Source organism: Netta rufina (assembly GCF_964035555.1).
Source record: "Netta rufina genome assembly, chromosome: 3".
Taxonomy (NCBI): domain Eukaryota; kingdom Metazoa; phylum Chordata; class Aves; order Anseriformes; family Anatidae; genus Netta; species Netta rufina.
This window is the reverse complement of record NC_140125.1, coordinates 42,009,086-42,029,339: the sequence shown is the minus strand read 5'-3', so window position 1 is coordinate 42,029,339 and position 20,254 is coordinate 42,009,086. Positions and strand designations below refer to the sequence as shown.

General features: G+C 43.1%; 1 protein-coding gene across 1 annotated transcript; it reads right to left on the bottom strand.

Annotated features, from left to right (window-relative positions):
* Window positions 1-709: 709 nt before the first annotated feature.
* On the bottom strand, window positions 710-10,411 carry KCNG3 (potassium voltage-gated channel modifier subfamily G member 3; the record flags this gene model as incomplete). The annotated part of the gene is made up of 2 exons (XM_084283662.1): window positions 710-1,355; window positions 9,756-10,411. The coding sequence occupies 2 exons, from the start codon at window positions 10,409-10,411 to the stop codon at window positions 710-712; spliced, it is 1,302 nt and encodes a 433-aa protein (XP_084139788.1).
* Between the last annotated feature and the right edge of the window lie 9,843 nt (window positions 10,412-20,254).

Sequence of the window (20,254 nt, the reverse complement as noted above, 5' to 3'; positions counted from 1 at the left end):
TAATTGTGGTTAAGGAAGTCCTTGCTACAACGTTCAAAGGTATATGTACTCTTTTTAGTTATTCCACTATAAATTCAGAGCAAAGACACTGACTCCACTGTTTTTTAATGGAAAATCTGTGTGCTTCATCAAAGATCAGAATCAGACCTCAAGCTTTTTTTCCCTACTGACCTATATTCTTCATCTTTTCTAAGTCACAGAACCAGCTGTACTGTGTTGTGAAGCTCAAAAGTAGCAGCAATTCTCCTTCAAGTATTTAGTTTGGTTATCTGGGTTAGAAGTAGAGATACTTCAGGCAAGAGAGTATGATGCCTCTATAGAGCATTTAGATTTTTAATCTTTGAAAAACTTCTGCTACACATTGCTTTGAATGATATAGGATGTAATTATGGGAATGACGAAACTCAACGTTAAGCACATTTTTTGTTCTGCTTTTGTGTGGAAAGGCAAACTGAAGACCAAACTGGTCTGGTGGAGGACTTCTGAATCCTCTTGTGTTGTTCTCTCAAATTTGAAACATCACTCCCTCTCCTTGCAAGGTGCCCAAGGCAGGTGGTCATCCTTCCTGTCTGAATGGTGACGGGCTTTCTCCAGGCTGGCGAGAATGTTGTTCCATAGGACCATCCAGTCAAGGAGGACACGTGAAGAGACTTTCCACCTTCTCCTAAGACAAAGCTTAGCAAGTAACTGCAACAGAACTCAAGTTTGGTCAATTTAAGAATTCAGCTGAGAGGCTTCTACTGTACCGAGCAGACCGGAACTTGAGCTCATGGTAACACTGCACGAAGCTATGATAAATGAAGGTGATTGGCAAGGCTAGTAAAACGATGCCACTAACCACGCAAATTCCTCCGAGAATCCTTCCTGGTACAGTGATGGGACACATGTCACCATAACCAACCGTGGTCATAGAGATGATCACCCACCAACAAGCAGCAGGGATGCTGGCATAATCCTTATTCTTTGTTCCCAAGTCCAGCCCATTTTCAAGAAGCTGGGAAAGTGCACTGAAAATTGCCATAGCAACACAGATAAAGACAAGGAGCATCACCATCTCTCTGTAACAACGCTTCAGAGTCAGACCAAGTGTTTGAAGGCCAATGAAATGACGAGCCAGTTTAATCACCCAAAAAATCCTCATCATTCTTAAGACCCTCAAGGTGACTCCAGCCCTCTGAAGCTGTGAGTTTTCCCCTGTAAAAACTGTCATTAGAACAGAGATGTAGTAAGGAGTAATTGCCAGTAAATCAATGATGTTGAGAGGTCTTCTGACAAACTCACACTTGTTTTTTGAAACGATGAACCTCACAATGCACTCTGCAGTGAACCAGCCTATGCAGATAGCTTCAATTATCCTGTCAAAAGAAACAAAATACAGTATTTATGTTCTGAGGAAAGGCTTTAGCGCCGGTTTGTTTTTTCATGGACATTACCAAATTGGCATTCAGACCTTCACAAGCAACAAACAAAAAGCCACACTATTCTTATTCTGAAAACGTAACACCAAATTTTAGCAACTAACCTTAGGATCTAGTGCAGAGTTTAAACTGATCTGTGGTAAGAACCCCATCACTGATCACTTTCTATGAATTACAGATTCTAGTCCTAATACTGGACGCGTATGCCTACAAAATCTGGAACCCTGCAGGAAATGATGGAGTGCCAGTGCATAACATAATCTAGAGTACTTTGTTTTTGTTTAAAATCTGTAAGAACTGATCCACTTACAAATGCCAATGACTGTGGATCAGTGAACTGGCAATGTGTTGAACCAGACTGCTAAACTGAAATGGAAGTGAAGATGGAGTAGGAGGAAATCAGCTTTTGCATCAGATAATTCATGCAAATTGGCTGTTCAAGAACCAGCTGAAACCAGTCTTATTTGCATCCTAAACAGAGGCTAACCAAGAACTGTATTCAAAACTTTATAATATCAACACTAAATACAGGTGATATTTTATTCTTCACAGTTGGGTACACATAGTACCAAAGTAATAAGCTTGTGTCCTTCCATTTACTGCTAGGCCTGGCATTATGAAAGTTTTTCTTTTAAATGTAACTCCCCGTAAACTGTGTCACAGTGAAATGTCAAGGTAAGCAAAGCAATAGGCGAGATCATCTTCTTGCCAAATACAAATAGCAGCCCTGACTAAAGAAAGCATTGCTGTCCTGGAGGGTGATTTCATTACATTTCTGAATGTTTTAAAATCCCAGTGCAGCACGTGAGACTTGAGAGAGCATTCTCAGCCTCAAACCACTAGAAGGTAGGAATGGGTATCAAAATAACCCTTAAGACTTCAAACTACACTCACTTATTTAATGTGGGAGGGAATGGGAGCTAATATTTCCCTATTTCCTTTGTTTGCTTATCTTTTTTTCAACAACATTTTGTGTAAAGAAAAAGCCGTTTATCAGTGCCATCTCTACCAACAGGTCTGAAAGGAAAGTGAGATGAGATTGGAGACTGAAAATGCTAGATGAAACCAGAGAGTTTTCTTTCTACTGCAGGGATCCTAACAAGGTACTGTCTACAGAAACAGTAGTGATTTGTAAGTAATAATCTGTCATTTGAAACATAAAATTTTGTTTCCCTAACACATTTTCTTTTTTTGTTACCATTTCTGAAATCTGTTATTATTAAGACAGTGGCCTGCTAGAAGAACAAAGTCTTCTGTAACTCCTGTAATTATACTACTAGACTCTATAAACTAACTCTCATAAAAGTGTCATACACTAAAATTTTATTTATTAATTTCATTTTATTCATTCATTCACTTTAGTTTTATGTGAAATAGTAGAGGCAACAGTAATAGTCAGTCGACATAAAGTTGTAAGTTAAGTCATAATTCCAGCCACAGAAAATTTAAATGAACATGAATTAACTACTCAGGGAAGTAGTTACATAAAATCAGACCTTGCTATGACCTTGTTATTCATGTTTCACGAATAAAAATGAAAGTCCTGTAAGCAAGAGGCCTTTCTTAATAAAGGGCTTATAAAATACTTGATCATGTTTGCAACTTCTGTTGTAAAGACCTCTGAATTTTAAAAATAGCTTCTTCTGAAGAATTAAATGTTGCTTTAAAAACTAAGCTTTTGAAGGTGTTCATGTTTCTGTTAATAACGGCAGTGGTAACTGTCATGCCAATTTGTTTGGTAAAAGAAAATTCAGGTCATAATGTCACCTAAACAAATCTTGTACTGAATATATGCAAGTGTTTGTATGAATGGATTATCATTCCTTCACGTTGAAAAATCAAGAAAAAATGTTAATGGGTAAATTCACTTCAACCATTTTAATATACATGACGAGGAAATATATAAGAGTTTCTCTAGTAAAAGTAGCCAGACAGCAAGATCATGTTAATGGACACACTGATAAAAGTTGGATGTCCTTAAAGTTGACTATTTAAGAACTCATAATTGTTAAAAGAAAAAAATGCTTCTGGAAATAAATTTGCAGCCAGGAATATTCTACAATTCTGACAAACTCCATTACCATCTTACAAGATTTGTTTGGTAGTTATGCCTATGCCTAGGATGTTGAACATTTACATGAAAAAGCAATTCTTAATTTTACAATTTAAAGCTGTTTCAATTGGTATTTCCTGATGCCCCTATAACATTGAAGGTGTAATTCCTTGATTTTATCACAAATTAGGCAGGTTATCTCTGAGTCAAGCTTTGAGGAAGCTTGGTCCTAATAGTTGTGGTATCTTAGAAGTCATCTTTATGAATCAGTATTGATTCAGAGGTCTGGTATAACTTTGGGAAGTAGTTGTGCAAGTAAAAATCCATGTTAGATGAAATGTGATCAATCTGTTGTTTTACTCTGTCAGTCCTTAGCACAAGAGATACTGTAAATCAATTATACTTCAATAGGGAGGACTGGAGAGTCTTTTATTGTAGAACAGACTACACGACAGCTAAGAAATATTACTTGATGTAAAAATGACAAAGCAAGATCAAGATAGTGGAGATGCATTGCTTCCACTTGACAACATATTGCACTTCAATGTCTCTGTTTTTTTTATCTATCGTTCTCAGCAATTACAGACATCCTGACTAGGAAGAAGATAAAGAAGGGTCTTTCCCTACTACTTAGCCACCAGTGAAACGTGTTGTTCCTCCTCTTGTGTCACTCTTTTTTGCTTTTGTAGATGGGTTTCAGCAGTCCTGATGTATCGCATAAGTGCTTAGGTGAGCACAACTAGGAACCCCTGGCCTGTTGTGAAAGCTAGAGTGCTACATACTACATTTCTACTTTCAGATTAAGTCTCCCTCTCCCTTACAGTGACTTATCTTTGTAACTAAGTTATATCCTTGTGAATGGAGAAATAAAATTTAATAAGAAAACCAAAATTAAGTCCTTAACTTCATACTAAATTAAGTTGTTTTTTTTTTTTTAAAGCCAACTAAAATGCATTCACTTAGAAGACTAAAGTAACTGTATCTTCTGTAACCAATTCCTAAAATATTTGCTGTATATTCACATGACAGACTGCCTGTTCATGAAATAATATGCTCTTTAAGCATCTATAGCTATATAATTAAATCATGAGCTTTATTTGGTAAAATGTAGTACCTATTCTGGTTTGTTGTGTTTTTTATCTGTTCAGTTTTAAAATAGCTGGTATTCAAGAAGGAGATGGGAAATTAAAAACAAGTCTATTAAGTGTTTCCTTAAGTGTTTCCTTCCAAAATCGGAATAATTGGAGAATATTAAGTCCTAGTTTTTAATAAGTTATGGGTTATTTCTGCTCAAACTTACTGTCCATTGGCCCAGACCTAAGTACATGAGTGTGTGTTTTTTTTTTCTCCTGAAGTTGTAAGCCTCTTGGTACTTAACAGGTTTTCAAGATTGCTTTAATGAGTGTGTTGTCCATTAACTGAAAATAAAGCCTTTGTGAGCCTCATTTCTACTGTAATTCAGTTACTGTTTAATTTTCTGTTCCATCTGATAACAACCTTTCAGAATAGGCTATTTTATGTACACTGAGTTAAACTGCTTGAAAATTCTTTTCGTGCACTAACAAGACTATTTTATTATGCTAAAAAAAAAAATCACATTGGAAACATCATCAAATATTTCAACTTAGCATTACACTTTGGCCCAGCATGCTAATGTGTATACTTTTAATATCCACTGGTGAGTCAGTTGAAATCTCCCCAAAATATTCATTAGTGGCACTATTACTGATTAAACTTGTAAATAAAACATACATATCAACAGGACACACGAGGAAAACAGATGATACAGTTAAAGACAGTATATGACAGGATTAAGGTCTGTCAGCACTGATTTGATAAATTGTTGCTAAAGCCTATTTCCGTGTAAGATACATTAAGCCTCAAAAATGTCCAAGCAGTAGTGAGAATGATCGAACTCGTGCTCAGGAAGAATCCAAGCCATTTCAGCAAAGGTCTTTTTTAATCCTTTTGAAATCAACAGGATTTCTGCCTTGCCACAAACTGCAGAGCAAGGGCAACAGAACAGCTAGTTTCACTGCATTAAAAACCTTGCTGGTGTTTTTCCCTTCTGTCCCTGTTTTGGTAGCAATCATATCTCCCGATGCATTAAATGCCGGTGCATGCCTCCTGGGGGGGATGTAATGACCAGCACTACCCTGGGAAAGAGAGGGGACAATGCCCCACAGCTCTCAGTGAACACCTGGAGTTGAACATCCCAGCCCTGGTGTCCTCAGCGTCTTTTCCATATATGTTGCTCTCAGGAGTAGCACCTAGCCCTGGTGAGGTTGTTGAGGTTCCCCTGTAGCCAGGAAGTGATGAATGTCTTTTCTTTGTGTTATCTCTATTTTTTAAAACTATTAAATTCGTTAGAAGAATCCACATCTGTGTTTTGAAATTGGGTCTGTAGTTCCATGCATTACTTTCAGCCTACTTTTAGAACTTAGGCAAAAATATGGCGTTCAGGCTAGATCTTACACAAGAAAGAATGTCTTATTTTTATGAACGGGTGTTGGGCATGAACATTTGGGTGTTCTGAAATAATAATGATTTTTGTGCTCTAAAATTCAAATGCAACTTTTTAAGCTGATGTTTTGCAGAGATGAAAAAAGCCTACTGGCATCTGTTGAGAAATGCTGTTTGGAGAAGTTACTGTGTTTATTTGCTTTTGCTTAACAGCACGGCAATCATACATGCTTTACAACTGAGGGATTATTTCAGTACAAATTTAATAATTCTGTAAGTAAAAAAAAAAAGAAAAAAAAGGGGGGGGGGTAACAGTCTCTTCTTGTGCTAACAAGCTATTCATATTTAGTATTAGAAAAATAGTTTTAAGACGTGTAGATAGAACTGTACTGGCTTTAAGTCAAGCAGCTTCAAATGACTTCCTATTACAAGCTTAAACTCTCCCCAAAAGATTATGCTTACGATCAGTTAATGGTTGAGTCCCTGACCAGAGACTCACAGTATGCATCTGTTGGCATTGATCAGAGGAGAGCAAAGATGACTTGAAATTGCCAGAAGCAACAGAAGGGGAGACAGGTGTCCCTGCTGTCTGCTCCTAAACTGTGCAAATCTGATGCAAATCTTTAGCTCTGATAAGTGAAACGTGCCAAGACAGGGAAGAGAGCAAAATCATAAAGTGCAAGAAAATTTCAATAACTCCTTCCTCGTCCTAAGCATGGACCTGGGGAAGGCAATCCCTCTGCAAGTCAGGGAATTATATTATCAGTGTCCCTGAGACCTGTGAAATTCAGAGGTCAGATTCTTTATCCCTCTCCTTAAAAAGCCTTAGAGTTTTCTGTTGCCCTCTGAAGGGGATTACGGCAAAGGATCAGAAACAGCCATGCGCTGTTCACCTTTTGACAGCATGGTCATAATGAAAAGTTATAACAACATATGGGTTTCTGTGAAAGATATGGGAAAAGCTGGGTGGACTCAATTCTTCTGGTGAAGAGGTGTTTCTGTAATAATAGCAAACAGAAATAATAAACACAGCTGGTATTAATTGGCAGCAGTAGTAACCCTTATTGCAAACCTCATTAAAGAGGCTGATTTTGTAAATGATGTGGAGTTAGTTACCACCTTGCCTCTAGAAATGATGTCCAGATAAGGTGGAGACACCCCAGTAGAGCAGTTTTCACTACAGCTGCCCTGAGTGGTTCTGGAGGTGGTTACCGCAGCTCGGCCACAGAAATTACCCGTGTGGCACCTTTCCAAACCGTAAGTAACATAACATTGAGGAAAGGACAGTTGCTTTTTTATTGGTAAGCCTATGAGAAACTGAAAATACCAGAGAGATTTTAGGGTTGCTGAATTTCCAGAGGTAATTCTCATCTCTTCTAAGCACTGATCTAATAGTTGGTTACACCCAAAGTCTGCATTCTAAGGAGTTCTAGAGAAGCCCATTCACTTTTCATTTTTAAAAGTTTTCAAAATATGTTTTTAGGATAATGTAGTCTTTGTACTAGTAATTATAGTGCTGTATGTCAAAACCCACTTGCTTACAGCAGTAATATCACAACTTCTCCTGAGAAAAATACCGTTGTATTATGTTAGATAGAACTTTATTTTAATGAGATTTAATAAACAAAAGCCAGGATTTGGCTTCAGACTTTTAGATAGATTGAGAACTAGCAGCCAGGTGTTTACAAGCACTCTCATTTAGGACGGATGGCATCACCAGAGTACACAAATCCTTTGTGTACTTGGCAAGTAAAAGTAGTAACTTAACCAGATTGCTCAAAATCAATCGTAGCTCACTGCTTTTTTCAAGATATTGCAGGTGTTTTAGTCATGACACTGCATACACAATAAAGAAAGGAGTGGCTCCCATAAGAGAACAAGGCCACCTCAGCAGGTGACAAGCTGTGGACAGACAGGAACACATTTGTATCTGTCTTCAGTGTGTTCACCATTAGATTGCTATCAATTCACATTTGCTGTGATAGCACATGGGTGAAGACACATGCAAAATGAGCCAGCCTGTATTTAGTGCTCATCTGCAACAAGATTTTTGGAAGAAAACAGTTAGAAACTGTTTAATGGCAACTTTTATTTATACCCCCTTTTTTTTTTAATTGCAATTCCATAGACTGCTGCAGCTGGTCCTAAAAAAACCTCACCCTGTCATTGACAGGGTCCTTTCTTTTTTAAAAGTAACCTTCAGTGCCCTGACAAGTGCTTGGCTACACACTATTTCACAAATACGTAAGACCTTATCCTTCAAAAGCTCAGTATACAATTTAGTCACTCAGAGGAGTAAAATCATGTGTATATCTACACAGGTTCTTGAAGATGAAGGCAGTACGAAAGAAAAATTACATGTCATCAGCCTTGTTCATCTGCAACTCCCAGTAAGTGAAAAATTGTTAACTTCCACATCATACAGATGCGATCAAAGATATCACCAAAGTCATTTATACCATTGCATATATTTTCAGCTATGTTTTTGGGGGGAGGGGGGTGTCTAAGCAATTTGCTGCCTTACACAGATCACCCAGAGCATCTTCACTTTGAGGTAACAACAAAGATTAAGGTTTTTAACTGGAAAAACCTGTAAGAGCAACTTTTGACTGCATGTAGGCAGGAATCTAGAGCTTCTAAGTCTGTATCTGCTTTCTTTTTGTTCATACAATTAATGCTTTGGCTCAGCTACAAACAGAAATACAGGTGCACTTTCCATTAAGTTAATGGAAACTATGAAAATACTTTCCAAGGAATTAATTTGGCTACTAAGATATAATATATCACATTCCAATTAACTCTACAGTAAAGGATGGTAATTTCATAATGACTAGGCTGCAATTTCACTGTAGGGCCCCCATAGCAGAGTAGAAGCTGAAAACTTTTGTTGAATACTCTATATCTTAAACTAAAGAAGAAGGCGGAAAACATGAGAAATGTTTACTTTTATACTATCTATATCTGAATCTTATTTATGAGAGAAGTCTTACTGGAGTGGTCCTGATCCTGTTCTCGAGAGAATGGAAGATGGAAAGCAATGGTACCGAAGTCAGCAGAGTCACATCGATGTAACCCTGAGCTGAGGTCACAAAGATTACAAAAAAAGGCCTCGGTCTGACTGGTGTAACACCAGGACTGAGCCGTATACCCCCATGCCCTGGTTGCTGCAGCTGTTCCACAACGTTAGTGTCTTTATACACGTTTTGTCAAAAGGAAATGTAAACATCTGCTACGTTCATATCCTGGGGCACTGTGCGATGCATCTGCAGGAGCTTAATGCTCAGGCTGATCATCTCCGGTGCCTCTATACAGAGAAGCCGAGCGGCAGAGGAATAGGGTCCGGCTGCCGCCCCATGCGAGGTGTTCCCAGATCAGCTCCCTAACACAGGGTGTTCTCCTGTGTGAACGCACGCAGCGCGCTCTTCCCCAAGTAAAAGAGAAGGGAGCTGCTTTCTTTCAGGCTTTATTTTCCTTTTTTATTTTTTTTTTCTCCCCCTTGTGAGCCTCCCTAGGTGGGTGAGGAGCCCCCCGTGCCTCCAAAGAGGGGCACGGCTGTGCTGAGACAAGAGGGGCCGGCGCCTTTGGAGGAGCGGGAGCCGCGTCCCGATCGCTCCGGCTCCGCTCCGGTTCCGCTCCGGCTCCCCCGAGCCCCCCTATTCTCCGTCCCCGGGCTGATTTCGGGGTTCAGGGGGTGCGGGCGGGGAAGCGGCGCGGCCCCGACCCCCCGACACCTGCAGAGAGCATCGCGACGAGCGGCGGGACACAGCGGACGGGACACACTGGGAGGGGGCGGACAGCGGGAAAATAAAGGATCCTCCTACCCTGAGGGCTCCCTCACTGACTCTGCTGTGTACCTGCTCTGCTCCTCCACGCTGCGGTTCTCCGGCGCCCGCCACTCGGGCAGGGTGCTGGCGCACAGCACCACCATGGACACGATGACGAAGAGGATGGAGACGGTGGCCAGGACCTGGGCGGCCAGGGAAGACGTGGGCTCCTCGAAAGTCCTCCGCATCCTCTCCAGCCACTTGCCGCCCTCGCCCCCCGCTGCCCGCCGCCCCTTGGCCCGGGGGTCGCCGCCCGCGTCCCCCGCCGGCTCCTCGGGGCAGTAATAGGGCCGCGACTCGGCCAGGCGGTCGTCGAGGCGGCGCTGGCAGCAGTAGTCGAGGTGGGAGCCCTCCAGCCCCCAGTAGAGCAGCTCGTTGTAGAAGGAGAGCTCGCACATGTGCGGCACGAAGCGCAGGTGGCCGTGCCGCACGTAGAGCATGATGAAGCCGAAAGCCTCCGAGTGCCGGTCGAAGAAATACTCGTTCCGCTCCCGGTCGTAGTCGTCGCACACCTCCAGCACGTCCTGCTCCGACAGGCAGCCGTGCAGGCGGCTCACCCGCCGCAGCGGGAAATCCTTCAGCACCTCCCGGGAGAAGGAGTACCGGGTGCCCCCGACGTTCAACACCACCGGGGGGCCGCGGCCAAAGTTCATGGCTTGGGCGGGACGGAGGAGGAGGAGGAAGAGGAGGAGGAGGAGGAGGAAGAGGGGCAGGGGCAGGGGCCGGGCCGGGAGAGGCGGGGGGCGGCAGCGGCTGCCCCGGCTCCGGCTCCGCTCGCACCGCTGGCGGCTCCCGCTCGGCGACGGGGCGGGCGGGGAGGGAAGGAGGGAGGGATGGAGGGATGGATGGAGGGAGGGAGGAGAGCCGGGGGGGGCGGGAGAGGCGCCGCCGGTACCGGGGAGGGATGGAGGCGGCTCTCCCCCCCGCGGGTCTCCCCGGCGAAGTTGGCCGCCGGCGGTACCCGGGCAGGGGGCTGCGGAGCGGTGCTGCCGCCTCCCCCGAAGGGCTGTCCCCGGCCGGGGACCCGCGCACATCTGGAGGAGGAGGAGGAGGAAGAGGAGAGGGGGAGGAAGAAGAGGAGGCGGCGCTCCTCCTCCTCCTCCCGTGCCGTGCGGGCAGAGTCGCGAGGCGCAGCGGGCGCCCCCTGCCCCGCTCCGGCCCCCCGCCGGCTTCCCGACGCCCCGCCGCGGCTCACATCGGGCACCAGCTGGTGCCACCCGGGCCGCCCTCCAGAGCTTGGATTTCAGGGGTCTGCAGCACGCACAGGGAGCTCCTCGCTTCCACCCCTCTCGCCTCTCTCCCTCTCTGGTACCCTAACACTCCGGCTCTCAGGGCTGAGCCTTTTTCCGTGCTCGCCACCACCTGGAGCATCTCCCGGAGCTCTCCCCTCGGGGCGATGCCTCCAGGTGCCGGCGTGCTGCCAGGACAGAGGGCAGGTGAGTGCCTCTTCTCCCCGCTGATCCCAGAGGTTTTACGGCCCAGGGGCTCCGCCTGTAGCAGGACACCCAGGTTAGGGCAGTGCTCCGCCACCCCCGCCCTTTCCTGCTCCAGATTCAGGGGTTTCTCTTGGCAGCCTTTGCTGCTGCTGCCATGTTACTCGCCCAGCTGAGGTTTGCAGGATGCCTTACAAGAAGCGGATGGCCGTGTGATTCTGTAGAGCCGCTTGTTTTAAAGGAGAATGCGATTAAGCACTATTATCTTATCGCCGTTTGGCCTCTGTCTATAAAACACTTGGAGAGAGGTGGGGATAAATGCCCACGGTGCCTCCAAAAGGGCTTCGGCAGCGCCCCTCGCACGGCGCGGCGAGCGGCCGCTAGAGGTCACAGTCAGTCGGTGTTCTCGCTTAGCTGACTGAGAAGAAAGGAAAACCACCCAAACTCCGGCTGCAGGATGTAGTAAAGTATACACGTCAGTGTGCTGCACCCCAGTAAGGGCATCTTTATCTCCTTTTAGTCATTCTGATTCTGGTGCTATTTTTTTTTTTTCCCCATATAGCTGGAAAGATTCTTGCTTCCAGCAGCTGCAGCTATTTCATGTGTCTTGCCTGCTAGTTATTTTTATAAGCAACAAACACTCTTCTAAACCGCTTCACCTCTCTTTGGATATGCTTCTGCCCTTCATTCTTCCAGAAACAGTTACTGGAGTATCTGATTTAAAAAAAAAATAAAATAGAAAAAGTAGCAAAAACTGACTAGGGCTGTCAGTGATAATGAGTTACCCAGGTGCTTCTGGCTTTGCAATTTGTCATGCTTGCTGCTCCACATGTTTTAACCCCCTTCATCCTTTGTAGCAAGTTGGCAGAAGAGGGGACGGTCCAAACTACTGGGTCTGAGGATGGATGAGCTGCATGAAAGTGTGTTGGAGTGTGCTTTCTGGAAATCTTTTTGAGACAGACAAAGCTTCCTGTGCCATGAAGCTGTGTGGCAGAGCAGGTAAAGTGCCAGGCATGCTACAGTCAGACTTTATCTTGCAAGTGACCCAGTGGATAAAGCATTATAGGTTGGTCTGATGCACGTTTCTATTTGAGTCTTTCTTTTAAATATGGGCTACAATGATTTCCTTCTTTGGAATAACAGCAGTAAGCAAAGCTAACCTGACAACAGCCGTGCCAGCTGCTGGATTTTACCCCTCTGTAGTCTAGCATGTTGCAGTTTACTTATTTTAGTTATAATTACTGACTTTCAATCGAGGAGATTTGTTCTAGCTAGCTGGTGTCAATAGCTGTAAGCAATGTGTTCTCACGCCAGGAGCAGTAATTTACCAGGAGCAAAAATTCAGATTTTAGACAGGATTTGTAATTTTCTTGCAAGTGTTCTGATCTGTGGCCTTTTCAGACTGGTCATGCTGCTGTCATTATGAAATAGCAGTTTTATTGCTATATGTGTGGAAGTTCCAATGGCTTCGTAGGACTTACTCAGGAGTTACAAGTGTCAGTTCAGTAGCTGACTTGTTACGGCTGTCTTATTCTTCAGGAAATTTCAGTGAGCATAATAACTTTCTTTTGTTGCTGAATTTTATGTGTCAAGAAATTTGAAAAATAGGATGGAGATCCCAAAAGAGACAGAGCACTTAAAACAACTTTGTGTGACCGTAAAGAGAAACATTTAGCAATATAAGAAGGAAAAAGTATTTTAAAGGCCATTCATGGGAAGGGGGGGAAGTGTTTGAAAGTTCCAGTTGCCCTGTTTTTAAAGATTGAACCAAATTAATAATGATAATAATAAAAGTGAGCCAATAAATCAATGTAAATAGGTCAGCACAGAAATTAGTATTCAGCCTCAAGGTTAAATGGTAAAGTACAAGGCTTCAAGCAAAACTTTAGAGGGACTGAGCTGGCTGCTAATCTGACATATAGCAAAGACCTCTTTCAAGCAGTTAGCTGAGTTCAGCTGTTGAGGTATTTGGGGGTTGTCTTTTGTGTGTGTGGCTTTGTTGTTGTTGTTGTTAAATGCTCTGGAAATACACACTGGGATGTTGAATCAAAGTAATTACCCTTCTCCTGGTGTTACAGTTGTATCATTTACTGCCCAGGAGGAACTTCACAATTAATAGTCATTATGTAAAAATAGCTTTCTGTATGTCAACATTTATTTTCATGGCTTGTATTGTGCTATTGCATCCTAAGGGTATTTAATGAACTTGAAATATTTTCTACAGTTTCCAAATCTTTCTGGCCTCGTGCTGAGACCATTGTTCTGTGTTTCGAGTGCAGCACTGTGATTGCTTATTTTTTTTAAAAAAAAGAGGTCATTTGCTTTTATCTTTTATGTGAACAAGCTGGCATATTTTGTTGGCGAGCTTTTTTCATAACTCCAGATCAGATCCAGTTCCTGCTGAGGTAGCTACTGAGCGATCTTGACTTGAGTGCAGGCAAAACTGGCTTTTGGTGGAGTGTCCTCTGTCAGGATCTGTGTTTGTTTTTAGCACTGCAGCACCTAGGGGCTCCAGCTGCAGAGCAGGATGCCTGAATGACATACTTGCAGACACAGAACAAAAGGTTTTCGTGGTCAGGGAGCACACAGTACCTAACATATAAAATTGTTGGGGGGGGGGGGGGGGAGTACGGGATGGGAGGGAACAATGTATTTGGCAATATTTATCTTAATTACTTGAAGAGGCAATGAATAAAGAATAGAAGAAATGCTTCAGAAGGTTCAGCGTGCACGGATGCACTAGTGTTTGCAATTATCTTCAGTTTAGATGGGGGGGGATGGTTTCCACTAGATGTTTTTGCTGTTATCTAACTTCTCTGCACCAGAGCCCCCCACTGCTTCAATGTGGTTTGTGGGCTACGTAGGAAACCTCTCAGGAGAGGGGCCTATCGCCATGTATAATTGCAAAACAAAATCTAATGACAGATGCAGTTTGGATCGTTGGTGGCACCTGACACGAGAGTACAAGTTCCCTTGTCACTGAGGCACTTACAAAGATCTGAACAATTTTGAATATGAATGTTGCTAAAAGTGGCTGAATGACATTTAGTAAGGAGCTGGGTATTCACATAGATATACATGTGCACGGAATACAATCTGCAGTTGACATTTAGAATTAGACTAAGTTATTTCATGAAACATGCTAAGAGTTTGGGAAATTTGGCTGTGAGCAATTAGCTTTGATACTGGGGACTCGATGCATTTGTGGGTCAGACAGCGAGCTTTTTCAGTGAGACACACAGCTGCCTTCCCTGTTGTCTGTCACCTCCATGTTGAGACAAAACCCAGCAAAGATTCTTGGACCTAATGCTGGGCTAATTACTGAAGGTTATTAAATTTCAGTGATCACTGGGTCAAAGGAAGCCTTCTTGGTCAGAGACTGCTGCTAGCTGGGTTCGACCAGTTTGTTACATCTGAACTCCAGGCAGCAAGACGCAAAGCATGAGGAGAAGGACGTTGCTTGCCTGAGGAAGGCAATTAGAAGGAGACTTGCTAATGGGGAATTCAAAGGCATGAACATATTTTCACAGGAGAGAAGAACACAGGAATAGATTTTGACACCAGTGAGATACTTTACTAACTGCTTACCAAGGGGGAGGGAAACTGTCTGCAGAAAAGATGGAGAGAAATACTGGGATTTGGGGAAGCTGTATGTGCAGGTGAATCCAAAATATTCTCTGAGAACAGGAAGACACTGGGCCAGATGAATGCACATAAATTTTATTTTGTCGTGATCTTTACATTAGCTAATGCCAAAAATGTTAAGGGTTATGTGTTTTTTTTTTTTTTTTTTCCCTCCCCATCCTCAGAAAAGATTATGGAGCTCAGTTCAATGTGTGCATTTAATACGTGTGTTAGTGTCACTTGAGATGAATGAGGAAACTTGAGGGCATTGTATGCACTACTGGGGCCTTCAGCATCCTGTCCACCTGCCCTTGCAGATGACCTGGATCCCACAGAGGTAACACCTCATGCCTGTGTTCAGGTTACCGAGTTGAGCCCCTGTTGTGCCTCATGGAAGAGCAAGACTGGAAGTGTAGAAGCTGTGTTGGCTGGGACTTGGTGTGGATGCACGCCTGAGTGACGAGTGGGTCACCCATGGCCTTTGGGAAGGGAATTGAGGCAGCTAGGACTCTGAATCCCCTCACTGGGGAGGAGACAGAGAGCTCTACAGAGCCAGCAAAGGCAGCATGTGTACCCCTGCCTGCTCGTTTAGAGGTGGTGATGAGCACAGAGGTCTAATTAAAATGAGACTTAGCCACAGTGAGATAGAGTCCTGCAAGTAGGGTTCTACGGGATTTGTGAAAAAATATTCCAAGGAGAAGCTCCTGGAAATGCTGGTTAGCATTTTTTGCTCCTTAGTGAGAGATAGGGTACTTCTCTATTTCATCTACGTCCTTGGGGGAAGGAGGGGAGACCTAGAAACTCTTGTCTTGCTATTACACTGCTCCAAACTTTACACTTCAGTGGAAATAAAGTTAAAAAAGGTGTTTCTGAAAAATTTCACTTGCTTCTTGACAAACAGGAGAAATACTACCTCCTGAAATACTGCTCTCCACAAATACCGAGTGACTGTTCAATTGTACTAAACTACAGTAAATGATGCAAAAATCAAGTCTTATTTTCACTTGAGGATACAAAATTAAATTGTTTTGATCTCTTACATTCAGATTTTTACCTTTAAAATGAATTATTCATCTCTTTGTCTCGTCCTACATGTTCTTCTAGAAGTCCCAGGAAGTCTTTCTGTTGACTAAACTGGTTTATAAAAAAAGATCAAACTTGCTTGCACAGAGAAATGTTTGTGTAACTATTTAAAACTTAAAGATGATGTTTAGGTTACTAAAATACTTAAACTGAAGTCAATACCTATCTACTTAAAGTTAGTAAAGCAGTAACGTCTTTGTTCTGTTCAAACAAATCCTCTGCTTCTCAGTGAAAATGAGATCCGACCTCTTTGAAAAATCTCTCTTTTCCTGAGCCTGTCACAGCAGCACTGGAGAACTTGGTGTGTCCATATCCCTCCTCTGGACATTGGCAGCCCTGACTCTGCAGTCCATTGAGGTGTTAAAACCTTTGCATTATAAGGGCTTCAGGAACAACTGGAGTATAGCTTCATTACACTCCAGCCCAACTTTACCCCTTAGGATGTTAAATGGAAGTTTGTCTCTCGTTGCTGTGCAGATATAAACTAAAGATCCCTCGGTTACTTTCTGTAACTTATCTGACTTACCTGCAATGTATTGGAGAGTACTCTTGCTTCTGGCAAAGAGGTTGTATTATCCTAGGCTGCATGTGAACAGCTGCACACAGGCCTCCCCAGGCTCCTACACAAGCACTCTCAAAACCTAAGCAAGCTACATCGATGTTCCCCAAGTTCACTGCTGCACCGCTGGTGGGAGTTGGCATCCACCTCCTGGAGCAGTAACTTCTCACCCTGTACATCAAGTGACTACTTCCTAAATCACACAGGAGACTAGACTATGCCCTGGAATGGAAAAAGTGATCGTACTATTATCTATGTTGCACAGCCAGAAACGTTGCTTGCAGCCAGAATGAGTCACAGTCTCATTTGATGAAGGTAGGACGTTCCTCGTGATGCTATGTTCATGTGTGACTTCCAGATGTAACAGTGTACTGGGTCTGGCTGGAATGTTAACTTTCCCGGCAGCAGCCCATACAGTGCCGTACTCTGCACTTGTAGCTGGAACAGCAGTGTTATCACACCAGTGTTGTGTCTACTGCTGAGCAGCAGTGGCACAGCATTGGGCCTTTCTCTAACCCTCCTAGGGGGTGGGCAAAAAGTGAGGAGAGGAACATCACTAGGGCAGCTGACCTAAACCAATCAAAGGGATATTCCCTACCATGTGATGTCACACTCAGCAATAAAAGGTGGAAACAGGAAGAAGAGGGGAGGTGTTTGGAATTGGCATACAGGGCCTGGACATGAGTCCGTGGAACAATTGTTCGATCTGAGCTTGCCTTAAGCAACCAGAAGTAGGCCTTAGAAAATCTCATGGCCTGCTGTAGCTGAGCAAACCAAGCTACCAGGGTAACTGTGAGAAGCTCCCGTGGCAATGACTCCCACATCGCCCAATTAAGGAACTCAGAAAAATATTGTTACCAGCAGCTGGCCTCAAGGACTAGGTCTACATGACCACTAATCACAAGGGGGGTTGTTTTCCTGACTGCTAATCACAAGGGGTTCTTTTCTTGCAGGTGGGGTTGTTTTCTTGTAACTGTTTGTCTGAGTGCTTTTGACCAATGATCTTGTGTGAGACACTGTCCGCCCCTGTTAAGTTCACTATAAAAGTTGGGCTATTCGGGCAATAAAATGGAGCTTGCTGATCACTCATATTGAGTGTCCCTGTCTTCCTTCCGTCAACAACAAATGTCCTCGCGACAGGGAGGGGTGGGCTCTCATTGGGAAAATGTTGGTCCTCCTCTCGAACACTGGCTGCATGCGTTGAGGCCTTGCTTCAAGGACGTGGTCAATCATCGCTCATTTGTGGGAAGTAGAGAGTAATTTCTTTCCTCTGCACTTCCATATAGCCTTCATTTATTTTATTTGTTTTCCTCCCTTCTTTTTATTTTTCCCTTTTCCCCTCCCTTTTCCCCTTTCCCTTAGTTAAATTGTTTAGTTCATAATAATCTTTATTTAATTATTATAATTATTTCCCTTTAATTAAATTATCCTTATCTCAACCCATGAGTTGTTCTTTGCTTTACTTCTCCCCCTCCTCATCTAAAGTAGGGGGAGTGAGAGAGCGGTTTTGGGGTTTAGCTGCCCAGCACAGTAAAACCACCACAAACAGATGATGTTTGGGATCAGGTATGGATGCTTGCAGCAGAGCCCACCAGAACTATACAGTAGATTGCTAACTCTCTGCTGTCTAAAAGGCCATCAAAACATCTGAGGAGTTCATGAAATTAAACCAACTACACAAGAAAATATTTTTTCTTTTTGCACTGTAGAGATACTTGTTTCTGTGTGGTTATTATGCTATATTCTCCTCCGATATAAGCTACCATAGCTTCATTTTGTGCAATTACTGATTTCAGGTGTTTGTTTGTTTGTTTGTTTGTTTGTTTTTAACACATTTTTGCCTATTTCACCATTTCTCTGCTAGCAACTGCATGCTGACCTTCCCCTCATTTTAAACCAAGTCACACTTCCTGATTCCCTCCTTGGGAAGCTGCAACATATTTGTTAATTGCTCTTTCCCCACCAATACAGAAGGGGAAGGTGGACTCCCTGTGTTTCACTTCCCTTGGGGAGGGAGGGGAAGGACTAGGATGAGAGGTTTGCCAGCATTATACCTCTATCACTCAGGCTGAACTCCTGATGAAATTGCAGCTGGATAAGATGCAATCCTTCACCACCGCGGTGTGTGTTAGTGCTGCCCATGGACTTTTTGGAGCTCGGTAGCGGCTGTGTCATGCTGAAATGCAAACTGCAGGTGGGCCACCCCTGCTGCTGTAATGGCCAATACCTCTCCAACTCGCCTACCAATATACCTGCAGCATGGAAAGCTGATCAACCAGCGTTAGCAATTTACACATCCCCTAATTTCTTGGCTTCCTGCTGGGATAAACCGTGGAGCCTAGCGGCTGAGGCTGCAGTAACTTGGCTGCAACTTTACTGTCAGCTTAGGACTGACTCCAGCCTGGATGCAGCAGATAAACAAAATTTCACAGTCTTGATAACAAAACAAATCTTGCCTGGCTAACAAATAATGGCTAAGAAGCAAATTATTACTGTTGTCTGTGGAGCTGTGCAAATTTACTCTGATAAAGATCTTTGGTAAATTTTCAAAATGACTGAAATGTTAGTTTCAAGGTGGGTTTATAGATGTGCCTTTCAACTGCAAGAGCTGGAATAAAACAGAGCACTCATTTCAGATTCTAAATCATGTCTTCCATGGCAGTGTGTGTTTGGTGTGATTTATTTTTTTTTCCTTTTTCAGGGGGTGTGGGGTGGTGTGGGATAGGGATGAGTGTGTTAATGATTGCAAAATCAGGGTAGAAGACATCAATAATCTTGAAACTAGTAGAAGAAAATTGTACGTGTCTTTTTAGAAAAGCTCAACATCATTTAATGAGGCATTCTGTGGTGTTGTTGCACTTCAACGAGTACGATATTCCCATGGTTCTAAATGGTGGGGAACTGCAGGAACAACCATGGAAGCTCCTACCCTTAGCAGAACCTCTGCCCAGACACTGCAGCATTCTTCTGGTATGTCACAGAAACTGGAGAAGCTTCTTTCTTTCTGTTTGGGGATTTGGGGCTTAAAAAAATATTATTATTTTCTGTTGTGGTGTCATGCTTATTAAAACCACAATGCACGGCCTTAACAACATACTGCTTCCTTAATTTTCTGAAAAGTATTGTTATCAGATGATCAATACGTGTTTATTTTTCTCCAGCAGGTTTACATGTCACTCTTCTTTCTTCTTTCTTTTTTAGAAATTTCATCTGTTTAAACATTTGTGCTGCCAAACAAGCTTCAAACTGGGAACAAACATCTCACGTTTGCAGTGCCTTGTTTGTTTGATTTATTTCCTGCTATAGTTACATCTTTAATTCTGAGATCTGTCGTTAATTCACTAATTTACATTGCTGGTTTTCTGTCTTCTACCTAACTTTTTTTTTTTTTTTTTTTTTTTTGTAACTTATCTATTAAAAAGTATTTCTTATTCAAAAGAGAATAAGAATAGGGAAGGAACAGTTTATTTTTGTTGTTGTTGTTGTTGTTGTTTTTTGTTTTCTTTTCCTTTTTTCCTTCCTTTTCAAGTAAGAAGCACCAACCAAAACATAGGATTGGAATCCTGTGCTGCTGTTTTCCAGAAGCCCAGGACCGTGAGGATTTCTCTGCTCAGCCTGCAGAGTGCTCTGAGAAGCAGTGCCTTCACCAGCTGTCCCTGGGGAGAGCTCTCTCTGTCCAAAGCCATGTACAGTTGCCATGGCTGGGTACCAGCAGTAACTAGGGATCTGACACAGCCTGGTGCTCTTTCTTATTATTTCCACAGATTAGCTGGAGAATATCCCTTACAATCTTCTTG